The sequence below is a fragment of the Eptatretus burgeri genome, chromosome 10 (assembly GCF_056783735.1).
Source record: "Eptatretus burgeri isolate ZD-2024b chromosome 10, Ebu_testis_v1, whole genome shotgun sequence".
Classification (NCBI taxonomy): domain Eukaryota; kingdom Metazoa; phylum Chordata; class Myxini; order Myxiniformes; family Myxinidae; genus Eptatretus; species Eptatretus burgeri.
The window spans coordinates 56,010,559-56,024,998 of record NC_140970.1 but is presented as its reverse complement, the minus strand read 5'-3'; the positions used below and the strand labels follow the sequence as shown (position 1 = coordinate 56,024,998).

Here is a 14,440-nt window from a genome sequence, read left to right as displayed (position 1 = left end):
AAGGTCATTATTCAGCTTGCTGGCTTTTTACTGCGAATGTTTTTGTGGCACGGTATTTATCCTGAAACTAAGCTTGAATGTCCTCATTGGAATCTAGAATTAAAATCATTATTTCTGATGCCTTCAGATGAAATTGCACCAACAACTTCTGGAAGACCAATTCAGCATCCTCACCACAGTGCTATGCAATAGTATCACTCAAGAATGATGAATGAAGTGACAGCACAACCATGTGCAAATATCTAATTGATTTGCTTGCAAAATGCTTTTGTGGGTAGCTAAGCAGCTCGCTTGCTGGTAAGTTATGGCAGTCTAAATTAATGGCTGATGATAAAGATTTTAAAGAACCATTCTATTATGGAGTCAAATGAAGATAAGTTGGCTTAAACCTTACCGGGTCTGAATCTGCTGGCTGGAAGATGAAGGGTTTGACCTGAGTGATACAGGGGGTGTCTCGAAGGAATATCTGGTGACTATTCTCCCTTGACACCTGAGAAAACAAAAAAAACAAAGTAATATAGAGGTAACTGATAAGACCAGAAGAAACCACAAGTTGTTATAAACATGTAACTGGGCTAGCCAGTTATGTTGTCGACCACATGGTGGATCAGTCCTTCCATAAATCACCTTATCTGCAGCAGGGAGAAGAATTTTGAAGGTTTCTTGTATGTGACAACAGGCCTCGAGCTCCGTTTGTGCAAAAACTTTGAAGTATTCGGAAAACCTCTCATAAACATCTCCATCCAGAGTCTTGGGGAAAGGGGCAAAAGGTATGTATATAAGACAGGCCGAAGCAGAGGGACTGTTATAAAATGCAGAAAGGACAATAAAAAGGTAATAAAAATAGATTTCAGAAAGTGTGGAATAGGGAAGGGTGCAGATGATCAGGAAGCTATAATGGCAGAATAAATAGAGAGGAAATGAAATAAATTATATTTTTAACAAGCTTATGCTTCCCTTCTTTCCTTTTCAGACAGACTGTACAGACGATTCATTCTCCAACTATCTATTTAATGGTCAGTGGAGAAAGAAACTGTATTTCAAGAAACACGTCCGTATTGTGTAAAGAGCAGGGAAATGTAGCATGACAAAGAAACTTACCTGCATTATCATAGGCATGCTGACATCGTAGTAATGCTCCTGGTGGGCATTGGCTGCAGCCAGGCATAAAATGTAGTCGTTACGAGCTTGCCGCACACGTGCATTGCACTCAACAAGACGGGCCGAAAGCTTGATGGAAGCAGGCACGTGTTACAGCAACGGTGGAGTGAAGAAAACAAATAAAACAGGTCACAGAAGGAATCAAAATCATCATGTGGAGACACGCAAATGATTCGTGGGAGGCCACATGGCCATGCAGTTTGTGTGCAGCTTTTGTATATACAGTACTGTGTGTAGTTTCAGAACTGGTTCACTGGCTGTGTCTGTGTAGTTTGAGGTGGTGCGGGTGGCTCCACAAACCTTGGCGTTAGCCTTTTGCAGGCTGCCCTTGAACTGGAACAACCCACTACTCCTTTTGGAGTTTCTGGTGGGGAAAAAAAAACACAGCCATTAGAATCTCTCCCTTAAAAAGCGACATACTAATCAATCAAGTTGGCTGGCAGTGATCTCGTCCAATTGTGCCAAACAGTACTTACTTGCAAACATCAATAAAAACATTATATTTCATACCACGTTTTATGACACATAAGCTGGAAAGGAAAATCGACTTCCAGCAATGAGCTGTTTACATTCCAGGAATAAATAGGGAAAGAAAAACGATCACAAAAGTGCATGAAATGACAATGCACCGCCAGACTTCAGAGGTCTATCTCATCAACTATAGTCACTAGGGTTTTGTCTCATCTGCCACTTGACCTGATAAGTCATCATGACATTTCTGAGGCCATTCCCACCTGGCAGTTCTCATTTCCTCTTCCAAGTAGTCAGGGCAGAAAAATGTAAATTTGTCATGAAGCTGTGACCAGAAGTTCAAATTCCATGCAATGTGTTGATATGTCCATTGTTTTACAGTAATGTTCTTGCAACTCAAATAAAAGTACACCAATATTTCCCAATTTCTTTGCTCTCTAAGTTGTATGGCCTAATTATAATACTCATTTATTAACCTTGTAAACAATGCACAAAAAGGCCACTTGGCCCATCATTTTTGTGCCACTGGCATCTGATACACTGTACAATTTCAATATCATTGTCCTAGGCCCCAAGAAAAGTTTTATCTTGTTATTGTGTGGAACCAATAAGGTACCCCATAATGCAACCTATCTTTACCTTTACCATTCACAAGTGCCAGCAGACAGGAGAGCTGGCTTTAGGTCCATATAATTAAAAATGAATCATCATAAGCGGGACAGACGCTCATCTCCCAATAGAGGGCGGTCGTAGTTTGAGTGCATTCGGTGATAAAGTTGATTTTCAGTTTAATTCGATGGAAAATTAGGGGCCCATGGGGGCTGAAAGGCCTGATAACATGATTGTATTTGCGTTGTGAAAACTATGTGGGATAGATGAGTGGGTCCTGAATTGATGAAAAACCTCCCATTCATTTTTGTCCGGTGAAAGAACCTTGAAACTATTTCGACCCGAAAGGGGTGTAAAGAGTCTTCGAGTCTAAGTGGTCTAAAGGGTCGAAGAGGTCTAAATGGTGTAAGTGTCTAAATGAGTATAAAATGTTGAAAGGGTCATAAAATGACTAAACATGTCATAAAAGGACTTAAAAGGACTAAAGTGGTCCAAATGGTGTAAGGAATAAAGGGTCTACAAGTCTAAGGGCTTTAAAGCGTGTAAATGTCCAAACGGTCTGAAAATGTCGAAAAGGGGTCTTAAAAGTTCTAAGAAGTTTATTGGGTCTAAATGTCTAAACTCTAAAGTCGAAAGGGTCAAGGCGTCAGCAGTCGAACAGGTCTAGAGGGTCTAAAGTGTTGAAGGGGTCCAAAGTGTCTAAAAGGGTCTTAATGATATTAAGAAGTATAATAGTCGAAACTCCAAAGGGTCGATGGGGTCGAAAGGTCCAAAGGAGACATTCTAATCGCAGTTGGGATATAAGGGTCAAAAGGATATGTAGGGTCTTAAAGGGTCTCTTAGGGTCTTAAGGGGTCTAAATTGTGTAAAGTGTCAAAAGGATTTTAAAAGGACTAAAAGGGACAAAAAAAGATGACTGAAAGGACATTTTCACTCCCTGACCCCCCCATCCCCCCCCCAACCGCAACTCTGCCCCCTCCGCCCTCCCCTTTTGTTTCCCAATCTTCAAAGCAAGAGGGTATTAATGACATTAAGAGGTTAAAATTTCATTAAGAGGCCAAGTTAAATTTTGATCAAGATAAAATTAAATGAAGAGGTTTAAGTTTAATTCACGACGAACATCGTTTTTCATCAAATTCACAATCTCGTGAGAGGATGGAATCTCGCAAGATGACAGAATCTCATGATATGTGATGGACAATACAAAAATAGATTACATTTGAGTAAATTAGTTAATGATCTCACCACCTGGATATAATTTTTTTTTAAAAAAAGGGCTCCATGCATTGACGAGTTGTGCTTTGATGAATCATCATGCTGAGTTTTAAAACGATTTGTGGAACCACCTCAGAGGAGTCAGAAAAAAAAAATGCCAATGGACCCACTGACTGCCTGATTGACAGAAGGACATTGTTATTGTTCTGAGAGCTCATCTCGACAACGTCGTCGACGAGCTAAAAAAACAAACTTGCTTCCTTCGAATTTTGACATGAGATATGTATTTCTGCTTATAAAATTGCCCACAACGTAATACTGTAAGTGATGTGGGTGGACACGGTCAAATCTTCCACTTGAATGGCCACCAATTTAGCTATGGGTAGTCCTTGGGACTGCAACATCATCCACCAGGTAAGCCCAAAAGATCTTTGCTTCGGTTTCCGATGCACAATAACTCCAACGAGCCTGTCGTCTATGAGGAGTTCATCAGTTCAAAAGGATTGGGGCCAAGCCAAGACCCTTGACGAACCACCGCGTTTGTACCCTCCTAATAAGGGTTTTTTGTGCCAATTTACAATGCCAGTGCATTTACTCATGCTGCGGTTATTTGTACCAATTAGGTACCGCACACCAAACTAACACTCCAATAATGAAGAAACAGGGTTTATTAAATATGGGGAAGGGAGAACAGAAAAGCAACACTACAATAAATGGAGAATTCCAGATGATATCACTGTGCCCATAAATAATCCCGTTGGCTTATCAAATAAGTTATGGCCCTCACACTCAGAAACAGGAGACATAAAGAGGAGGACAAGACAGAAAAGAAACCTGTCCATGTGATAGGCCCATGGGTGGTGATTGTTGTTGATGGTTGGGGGGGGGAGGAGGCGGGGTTGGTGCAGAGGAGACACATCATTTCCTGGTCCTGACTCCTGCTGGATTTTTGTCGGATCATACCACATTCTCCTTCGTGCTGTTCCAGAGACACTGAGCTGGTCCGAACTCCATGCCTCACTCTGGTCCAAGATCGCCCTCTCAATACTGCCACTTCAATTTTGATTGGTGTCAACCCACCAACTCGCTCCACCCCAGTCACTTGTTTGACTCACGGACTCTATTGACTCGGTCCAAGAAGCTGTAAAAGCTGTGCTCGGAGAACTGCGTGGCAGTGTCCAGCCGGGAGCACTGATTGGCTGCACCCTGGCCTTCTCGAGGATGCGAATCCTCAGACATGGTCCACTGCCTCTGACATGGTTGCCGAGGTGCCATGCCCCCACCCCTCCTTCACTTCATGATCTTCCCACCTCCTTTGGGGGAGGGAGAATGTGTTGCATGCGCACAGTAGCTGTTTACCTTTTTAAAAGAACACATTTAGACATCAAAAATGGGAAATAATTTCAAGGATTTTAAGGTGCAGGAATGGTAGGAGCTTAAAAACATACATAATGGCTGGAGGACTTTGGATTTCTGTGAATACACGCTTTGACACGTGACCTACCACTTCATACAGAAACAAAACACTTATGCTCTACATTTATTAATGAAATATCTATTCTACCTTACTACCGTTAGCTCCTGTGGCCATCCCCGCAACAATATTATCAACAAACACCACAAATAGTAAGGAAACTGGTTTTTTGCTCAACTTCGGAGAATCATGTCCCAGAAGGAGGAGTTAACAGAGTCCTGTCAGATGGCATGGTTATTGATGCAAAGCCCAGTCTGCAACAAGGAATGACAATTCCATATGTTGAAGGACATTGTCTGCAGCAACGAATGATAACCAGTGGCCAAACCCAAAAGTTCTATGAAGCAGTTTCTGATTGGGTGGATAAGGGAAGTGCAGTGGATGTTGTGGATCTAGACTTTTGGAAGGCATTTGATAAGGTGCAAGAGGGGGTTATTAGCTAAGGTGTGGTGTGACTGGTCGGGTAGCTAATTGGATTGGAAACGGGCTTAGCGATAGGAAGCAAAGGGTGGTTGTGAATGGAAAGTTGTAAGTAGTAGGATACCTCAGGGATAAGTACTGGGACCATGATTAGTCCCCTACCAGTTTCACCGGAGGGGACTATAGGTTTGCTCTCCATCCGTCCATCCATCCCACCTGTGGTTTTTACAACTTTTTCCTATACCTTTTAACATATTCAACTGAAACTTGGTACACGGCTATATTATGAGTTACAGAACAAGTTCGAGTTTCAGGGTGTTTCATCAATTTTTCAGTTATGCCCTTTTTCGACTGAGAAAATATCATATATGATGCATGGGTCAGTCTTTAACTGCCCTGACTCCACCCCATTACTGTACACCCATTGGCTGGACAGCTGGCCTGACTCAATCCCAATTAAATCACGTGCCGCCACTGCATGAAGCAGCACAGATTGGCAGGCCTCAGGCCTTCGGCCTGGGTGTTAGTCCATGGCCCAGTGCAATTGGAATGATCACAGGTATATAATCATCCATCCATTCATCCATTGGTACTATACTCTGAACAATGTCGGTGCTGCCAAAGCAGTCTCCTGGGCTATTGGGCACAATCCTGGATGGGTCGCCTCTCCGCCGAAGGATACTCGAATGGCTCATTCATCTTACCAAGAGGAGAGAAGAGATTGGGACCATACTCTGTGCAGAGCGTTCGTGCTGCTTAAGCAGTCGCCTTGGCTATTGGGCACAATCCTGGATGGGTCGCCACTCCGACACAGTATACCAGCATGCTGGCACTCATTTTACCGACCTCGGAAGGATGACAGGCTGAGTTAACCTCACCTGGTATTAATTCAACAGCTGAACGAGATTTGAACTCAGGACCCGAGGATCCCAAGACCGCCACCCTAACCATTAAGCTCACACCAGGCAAGCACATAAGATGGATGGCCACATAATCAATGCTATTATGGATTACAAAACGTTAGTCAATAGAAATGGTATTTTTGAGAGTAGACACAATAAAAAGGTGGCCACATAATCAAGGTTATTGAACATTGCAAAATATAATGCACACTTGCATTTGTTTGTCGGAGCTGCAGCAAGGTATTTGTTTTGTGCCAGGTCTTGACTCAATTGGTTGAAATATACATTCTTGGCAAGCCAAAAATATTAATATGGTGACAGATTTTGACCGTTGACCACCGTGTAATCCCCAAAACGACTCCAATTCAAAATGTTTCATTGTATCCATATCGAGGTTATTTTTAAGCACCCTTTTGGCAAAATTTCATTTCTCACGACTCGATGTGATTTTTAGCGTTTCAAGATTGACCCAAGATTGACCGATTGGTCCATGTGACACAGACCAATCGAAGAAATTAAAAAGGGGTCTGGGTGTAACTTGGTACCTTGCTCCAAAGGTACCTCAATTGAAAATTTGAAGATTGGCTCAGAAATGAAGGAATGGTGTGTGGTTATAATTGTTGGAAAGAAGAAAAAAAAAGAAGAAAGAAAGAAAGAAAGAAAGAGAAACAAAAAAAGGAAGAAAGAAACAATAAATCTCCCCTTCTGAGGGAGGGAAGACAAAAAAAGAAAAAAGAAAAAAGAATAAGTGGAAAGATTGAAAATAAATGAGACTTTTGAATGGTGTAGAAAGCAGTCAGTGAGTAATGAAATGACATCACCTTGTCTCGGCTTCACTTGCACGCTCACGTGCCTGTAAAGCAGCACGGCCAAAGTCCTGGTACTTGCTCCTTGTCTTGTGAAGCTCCTTTACAGTGGTAGCAAGGTCAGCCTGTGCTTCTTGCAGCTGATCAGAACACTGAAAACAGATAAAACAGAAAAAAGTTAAAGAACACTTTCTGAGCCAAACTCAGAGATTACCACCCAAAAGGTCAGTGTGCCATGGGTCAGGTGGTCATGAAACTGTACAGCTGCCAGTATCTAACAGCTCTTAAAGTTATTTACTGGGAAAACAAAACAGGATATAAAGAACCAATGCAAGTCCAAAGCTATTTGAGGCCATGGGAAAAAAAAATGTAGCATAACTGATAATAAAATTCTAAGTGCTCCTATATCATAAATAGCAGTAAAGGATTTTTTTTGTTTACATTGTCTGGGCTTGCATAAGAGCTAACACACACTGCATGTAACAAAGGGAGCAGGAGAAAAGAGGGGTGGGAGAGGGAAGCACAAAACAGTAGGAAACAGAGACATTAGGAGATCTGTGGAAGGGAGAGGGATGGGATGGGGTAAACAGGGTAAACAAGATGGACACTACAGGGACTTTCAGGTCTTTACACGACAGGGACTTTCAGGAAGGAAAGCATGGAATTTGAAGGAGGTGGGTTTGGGGTGGATTAATGAGGGTAGAAAAGATCATGTTATTGGATGGGGGAAGATTTGAGATTGTTGTGAACAGCTGTTTTCAATTCATGGAGTGAAGAGTGGGATTGAAGAGAGTGTGGGAGTTTGTTCCAGAGGTGGGGAAAAAAGAAGAATGAAAGAGTGAAGGTGAGCAGCAATTGTTGATTTCAGCATTTTTATCAGAAGGGGGTTGCTGGCGGACGTTGAGAGCCCTGCAGAAATATAGGGGGTACAGAGCACAGATAGAGCAGGAAGGAGTAAGTCTGGAGAGGAGATGGGAGAGAGAAAGACCACCGAAGTTCCTGTGGTGAGAGAGTGAGAGACCCAAAGGCTCAACTTCATCGTGGAAGATACCAATGAGCCGAAAAGCCTTGTTTTGCACAGTGTGAAGCCAAGCTAGGTGTGAGGCAGGAGCACCAGCCCAGAGGGCAGAGCAGTACTCCATCTGGAGCAGTACTCCATCAGGATTAGGAAAAACAAATAAATAAAATTAAGGACAGTAAAAAAAGAACAATAAAGAAAAGCAGGATAGAAAGACCTCTCCCCCCAACCCCTGCCCCCCAGTTCAGGGATTTTTCCAGATGTGGGTTGAATCTACAGCTGCCGTTTCAACCTCAATGAAGCTGAGTCTCCAAACTGAATCTTCATTGAATATAAACATTTCTTTGTTTTTCCTTTAAAAGCATTTCAAACATTATAAAATAGTTCACGAAAACATTTTCAAAAACCTGCTCTGCTGCTCTTGCACATCGTTTTTCTGCTCTTTTCACGCTACTACTTGCTAAATACGTCATTGTCCATCTGCTTGGAAATCCTTCCTTTTTCCCAATGACCTCTTCTCAGATCAATTCGGATTCAGACCTGGTCACTCCACCTTGGACATGCTGCTCCTCCTCTTGCAACAATGGACAGAGGCCCTCAATGTCAGACATGACATCAGAGCCGATTCTGTACATATGTCAAGCTTTTAATACAGTCTGTCATCCCGCCTTGCTCTCCAAAAACTCTCTGCCTATGGCATCCAAGGCCAATTCCACACATGGCTTACTGACTTATTCCACTCTCGTAGCCAACGTGTGACTCTCAAGAGAATCCTTTAATCTTATATCTGTTAAGGATGGAGTCCCCAAAAGCAGTGTTCTTGGCCCAGTCCTATTCCTAATCTTCATCAATGATCTCTCCGATCTTCTGGAAAAATCTTGTTCATCTATGTGCTGACAACTCCACCATCTGCTGTGAGATCCCACATCATTCAGACAGGCAAGCTGAAGCCTGTTCCCTCTCTTCAGACCTTGAAAAACAAAATCACAAACTGGTCAAATATTCGGAATATGTCTTTCAATCCTGACAAATCTCACACTATCTCTCTGTCTGTCTCTGTCTGTCTGTGTCTGTCTGTGTGTCTGTCTTCCATTTGATTTGGTACAATAACCTGAAATTTAATCATGTCAATCTTTTTTTTATTATTATTATTATTATTGAACTTCACCTCAAGCAAAGGCTGAGAGACACAAATTGTCTGGCTACTGAGAAGAAGAAGAAGAAGAAGAAGAAAAAGAGGAGGAAACACTGACAAAACCTTCACCGAGTCCTGAAACAAGAAAACCTCTTGAGAGAGAGTGAGAGAGTATTTCCCCCTCTTCTGTCTATATGTCTGTCTGTCTGTCTGTCTCTCACAGGACCACTGTGCAGGAGGGGGGTAACCCGGGCAGGCAGAAAAATAAATTCTCCTACCCCCATATTTATCGCCATGTTGAGTTCAGCCTTATCAAGTTTAACGGAACATCTTTCTTACCTGTGCAGTATCACAGCCATACGAGCATTGAATAATGCACAAAATGCCACCTTTATTCTTGGAACCTGTTCTGAAGAGTAGAGCCGATGGGACTATATAACTTAGCATCATATATTGAGCACAGGTTAAAAGCACAGGTTTATATGAGCATTATCTACACAAGTTTGTACATCATTTCATAATGCCTTTGCCCTTATAACAAAAATTCTTTAAAGTTGGTCGAGGATCCAGCACCCATCCCACAACAATACAGGCCAAATTTTACTCGATATAATTTGAAGACATTCTGTAAGCAGCAGAGGGCAGTGGAGTAGCATGCGTGTTGGTGTATTGCTCAGAATGTATTTATAAAGTTCTTCCTTCTATACAGCCAGTACACACAAGGCAAAAGACTTGTTCAAAGAAGGGCATCCCTCAACGGAAGGTAACCCAGAATTACTACAAGGTATGTTTTTTTTTTGACATCGATCTCATATTCACAGTGGAGTTTGTAAACATCACATGCAGGACAGAGACATTAGTAGACATCAGTACACAGATATTAGTCGACAATACTGCATACAAATACATACAGTGGATGGAATTTGAACCTGTGTTCCAACATAATATAAGGGGAACACTAAACAGGCCAAACCAGATTTGACGTGCCACGTGTGATATAACTTGACCATGAAAATGAGTTTGCATGCTAAGTAAATGGACTTGACATTTATGAATACCTCTCTCAAAGTGAAAGATATAATCTCGAGCAAAGTCACACAATGTAGGTGTTTGAGTCAAGACAGGAAATGGCATGAAAGGAACTGCAGAGGGCAGGAAATTGTTGATAATCTGGAAGCAAGCAGGAAAGAAACACAGAGAACTGAAAGTAATGGGTGGTTACAACTATGACTAAATATTTAATATTTTAATGCCTATTGAAGCTGGGTGTGTGACATTCCTGCAAGGGCAAAACTCCATCCAGAAGCACAGCTTTTTCTGCAATGACTAATCTCATGTACAAGACCACAAAACGAGATTTAAAAAAAGTCACAATAAAATAAAACAAGAAAAATCAGGGGAATTGAACCAAAGCCTTTTTGCCACAAAATATCACACGATGAGGAAGTACATAGAGCAGAAACTGGTAATACCTACATCATCCAAATTTCAGAGATAATAATCTTGAGTCACTTAAAATAATCATTGTGGGCTATTGTGGATTATGGGCCACCACATTGCATAATCAGTCCATCTATGCAAGTCCCACTCACTAGCTGAAGTACCAATGCATTGTCTGCATACGATGTGGTGAATTACATGAAGCATTATTCAAGTTGGGGAGGGGGGGTAACGACGCTGACAACAACCACAACATGCCCATGTTCATGTCGTCTCACAAGCCTAAATAAAAATTTCTGAACGTCACAAAATGAGGAATGATAATTTTGCACACTCGTAGTCAATGCCCTAAAGCAGGGAAGTGCACATTGCCTCAACCGAAACATTATGATCATCGCAAAATGTAATTCAAACTCTGGAATGAGAACAGGTTTTACCACTTTGCAGGAATTGTACATTTGCTTTGTATGCCTTGCCATTTCAGTCACAGCCACTGGAGACTGAGCACATAAATATGGTACATGAGGTGAAACCAGATGGGGGGAGTTGAAAGGGTTGCAACTCCCCTTTATGACACAAAATCTAGGTTCATGGAAGAGCGAGAAAGGTGACAGGACAACAATGGAGCTACAGGGACCTGGTTGGATACAACGAGAGAGAGAGAGAGAGAGAGAGAGAGAGAGAGAGAGAGAGAAAGAGAAAGAGAAAGAGAAAGAGAAAGAGAAAGAGAAAGAGAAAGAGAGAGAGAGAGAGAGAGAGAGAAAGAGAAAGAGAAAGAGAGGAAATGGAGGAGGGATACACAGAAACCTACAATAAGAGGGTCAATATAGGAGGGGGGAGATTGTGGGTATGGATCGGGGATGACACAGATGGTAGTGCACCAACTGTTTAAAGTCCTACAGGGAAGAATGCGATTGATATCTCCGGAAGACGCTCGGACTATAAACAGGAGAAAAGGAAACAAAAAGTGCAGAAAACCTGGATTTTTGGAGTTTAACAAGAATTAGATAACTGGAAGACTGTGTGCGTCCTGGAGGAGCTGGGTTCAGAAGGTGCGTGAAGAGAGCTTTGCCGATGGACATCGAAAGGTACACCTATTTTCACAAGATATTTTGCCAGGTGACCAAAACTGAGCGAAGTAAAGCTCAGTAGTGGGAATGGTAGAGACCATGAGTAGACAGTGGGGAGCAGACCTGAAATCCTGCAGGGAAGAGCTCAAAACAATGCATGGGCTCAGGAAGACAGTTAGTTCCACAGGTGAGAAAATCAAGGTGTGAAATTATGAAAGTAAGCATTGAGTTCAAACTTGAGGAGGGTAACAGAGAAAGGGTTTCTGGCAGAATGTGTGCAATAAAAAAGGGTAAAGGGCGAGGTGGAAATCACAATGAAATCAGACGCAGGTGGAGGCCAATCAGCCCATCATGCCTGCACCACATCAACACCACACTAATTTATCAACACAAGCTGAAAACAAGAAATGCAAAATGTTTTTTTTTTAATTACGTGATTTTTTGTGGGGTTTTTTTGCCATTCTTATCAGGGGAGGGGGCATGGGTTTGGGTAAAAAAAAAACACAAATCAACCACACAACACCCCTTGATGAGAACCCCCACAAACACTCTGAACACATGCACACAATCACCCATCAATGCTCAATATACCGAAAAGTCCTGCCAACATCCCAATACCGCTATATCTCAATAACTTCCAGGTACCTATCCAATTCCAATTCAAACTTATCTATTGTTTCTGCTGCTACTACCTTTCCAGGGAAACCATTCCAAGCATTAACTACTCTCTGAGCAAAAGGCCCCCCCTGACAACTGTATTAACTCTCCTCTTTACTCTCAGGCAATGGACCTGGTCCAATCACTGTCGACTCTGCTGAATAATTCTTCTGCACTCATTATGTCCATACCTTTCATTATCTTAAAAATCTCCATCATATCTCCTCATAACCACTTCTTTTCGATTGAAATGTGAAACAAAAGGAGGAACAATACATACATGTATACATATATATTTATATATAGGTCAGGTATGGGAGCATGTGCCAGAACAGCGCGTCGCTGCGTCCACTTTCCGCCGGTACTCCAGGGGCCTCCGTCTGGCCATCCCCCAGGCAGATGCCAGGCCCATCCCCATCTCCTTGAGATGATGGTCAACCTGCTGCTGATGATGCTGATGATGGTCAAGATATATATATATATATAGATATATATATATATATATATATATATATATATATATATATATATATACATAATATATATATATATATATATATATATATATATATATATGTATATATATATACATAATACTCTTCTTCTTCTTCTTCTTTCGGCTGCTCCCGTTCGGGGTCGCCACAGCGGATCATCCGTATGATCCGCATTGTGATTTGGCACATGTTTTACGCCGGATGCCCTTCCTGACGCAACCCTGGTCGCCTCTTACGACACAGGGATAGTATATATATACATAATACATATATATATATATACATAATACATATATATATATACATAATACATATATATATATATATATACATAATACATATATATATATATATATATATATATATATATATATATATATATATATATATATATATTTATAAAAATATATAAATATATATATATATATATATATATATATATATATATACATAATACATATATATATATATATATATATATATATATATATATATTCACATATATATAAACATATATACACATACACATCGACATACATATATAAACATATACAGGGTGTCCCAAAAAAATGTACTCACTCTTTAATTGATTGATTTTGGGATTCCTGTCTCAAGAGCCATTTGTCATACAAATTTCCGTGGGGATCGGTGGAGGGTTTCCAGCAATTGATTTTCCTTTGCGGGGGTGGTTGATGACTGTGGTCTTTCTGAACACTCCCTATAGACGTCATGCACAGTTCCGTCTGTTTCAAACTTATATCAGATGCGAGCAATGGTACGTCGCGTTGGTGGATCTTTGTGAAAATGTCTTCTAAATTATCTTTGCACTTCCATGATGTTTTCGTGCTTCCAGTAACACTTTATGATAAATTTTCTTTCTTCAAAACCGAGTCGTGCTGCCATTATTAGGGTCAATTTGATTTGAAAAAAAATAAAAAATTCAATGAGTTATGAGGAGCCAAAATGTGAGTACATTTTTTTGGGACACCCTGTATATATATATATATGTATATGTATGTATATATATATATATATATATATATATATATATATATATATATATATATATATATATATATATATATCTTTCATGCGCCATGGCATGCTATCCACCAGTCTTTCACATTTCAGTTGGGTGACTTTATGACACTCCTGGCGCAAAAATTCAAGCAGCTCAGCTTTGTTTGATGGCTTGTGACCATCCATCTTCCTTTTGATCACATTCCAGATGTTTTCAATGGGGTTCAGGTCTGGAGATTGGGCTGGCCATGACAGGGTCTTGATCTGATGGTCCTCCATCCACACCTTGATTGACCTGGCTGTGTGGCATGGAGCATTGTCCTGCTGGAAAAACCAATCCTCAGAGTTGGGGAACATTGTCAGAGCAGAAGGAAGCAAGTGTTCTTCCAGGACAACCTTGTAATGGCTTGATTAATGAGTCCTTCACAAAGACAAATCTGCCTGATTCCAGCCTTGCTGAAGCACCCCCATATCATCACCGATCCTCCACCAAATTTCACAGTGGGTGCGAGACACTGTGGCTTGTAGGCCTCTCCAGGTCTCTGTCT

At 41.1% G+C, this 14,440-nt stretch overlaps 1 protein-coding gene across 2 annotated transcripts in view; it reads right to left on the bottom strand.

The window, feature by feature from the left end:
• Nucleotides 1–14,440, bottom strand: part of FCHSD2 (FCH and double SH3 domains 2) — a 183,968-nt gene that overhangs the window by 82,789 nt on the left and 86,739 nt on the right. For both annotated transcript variants that reach the window (XM_085898474.1, XM_085898475.1), the window contains 5 exons: nucleotides 7,074–7,210; nucleotides 1,462–1,525; nucleotides 1,102–1,230; nucleotides 628–750; nucleotides 395–490 (listed from right to left, as the gene is read on the bottom strand). In XM_085898474.1, the coding sequence (XP_085754600.1) occupies nucleotides 395–490; nucleotides 628–750; nucleotides 1,102–1,230; nucleotides 1,462–1,525; nucleotides 7,074–7,210 (549 nt within the window). The remainder of the gene's footprint in view (nucleotides 1–394; nucleotides 491–627; nucleotides 751–1,101; nucleotides 1,231–1,461; nucleotides 1,526–7,073; nucleotides 7,211–14,440) is intronic.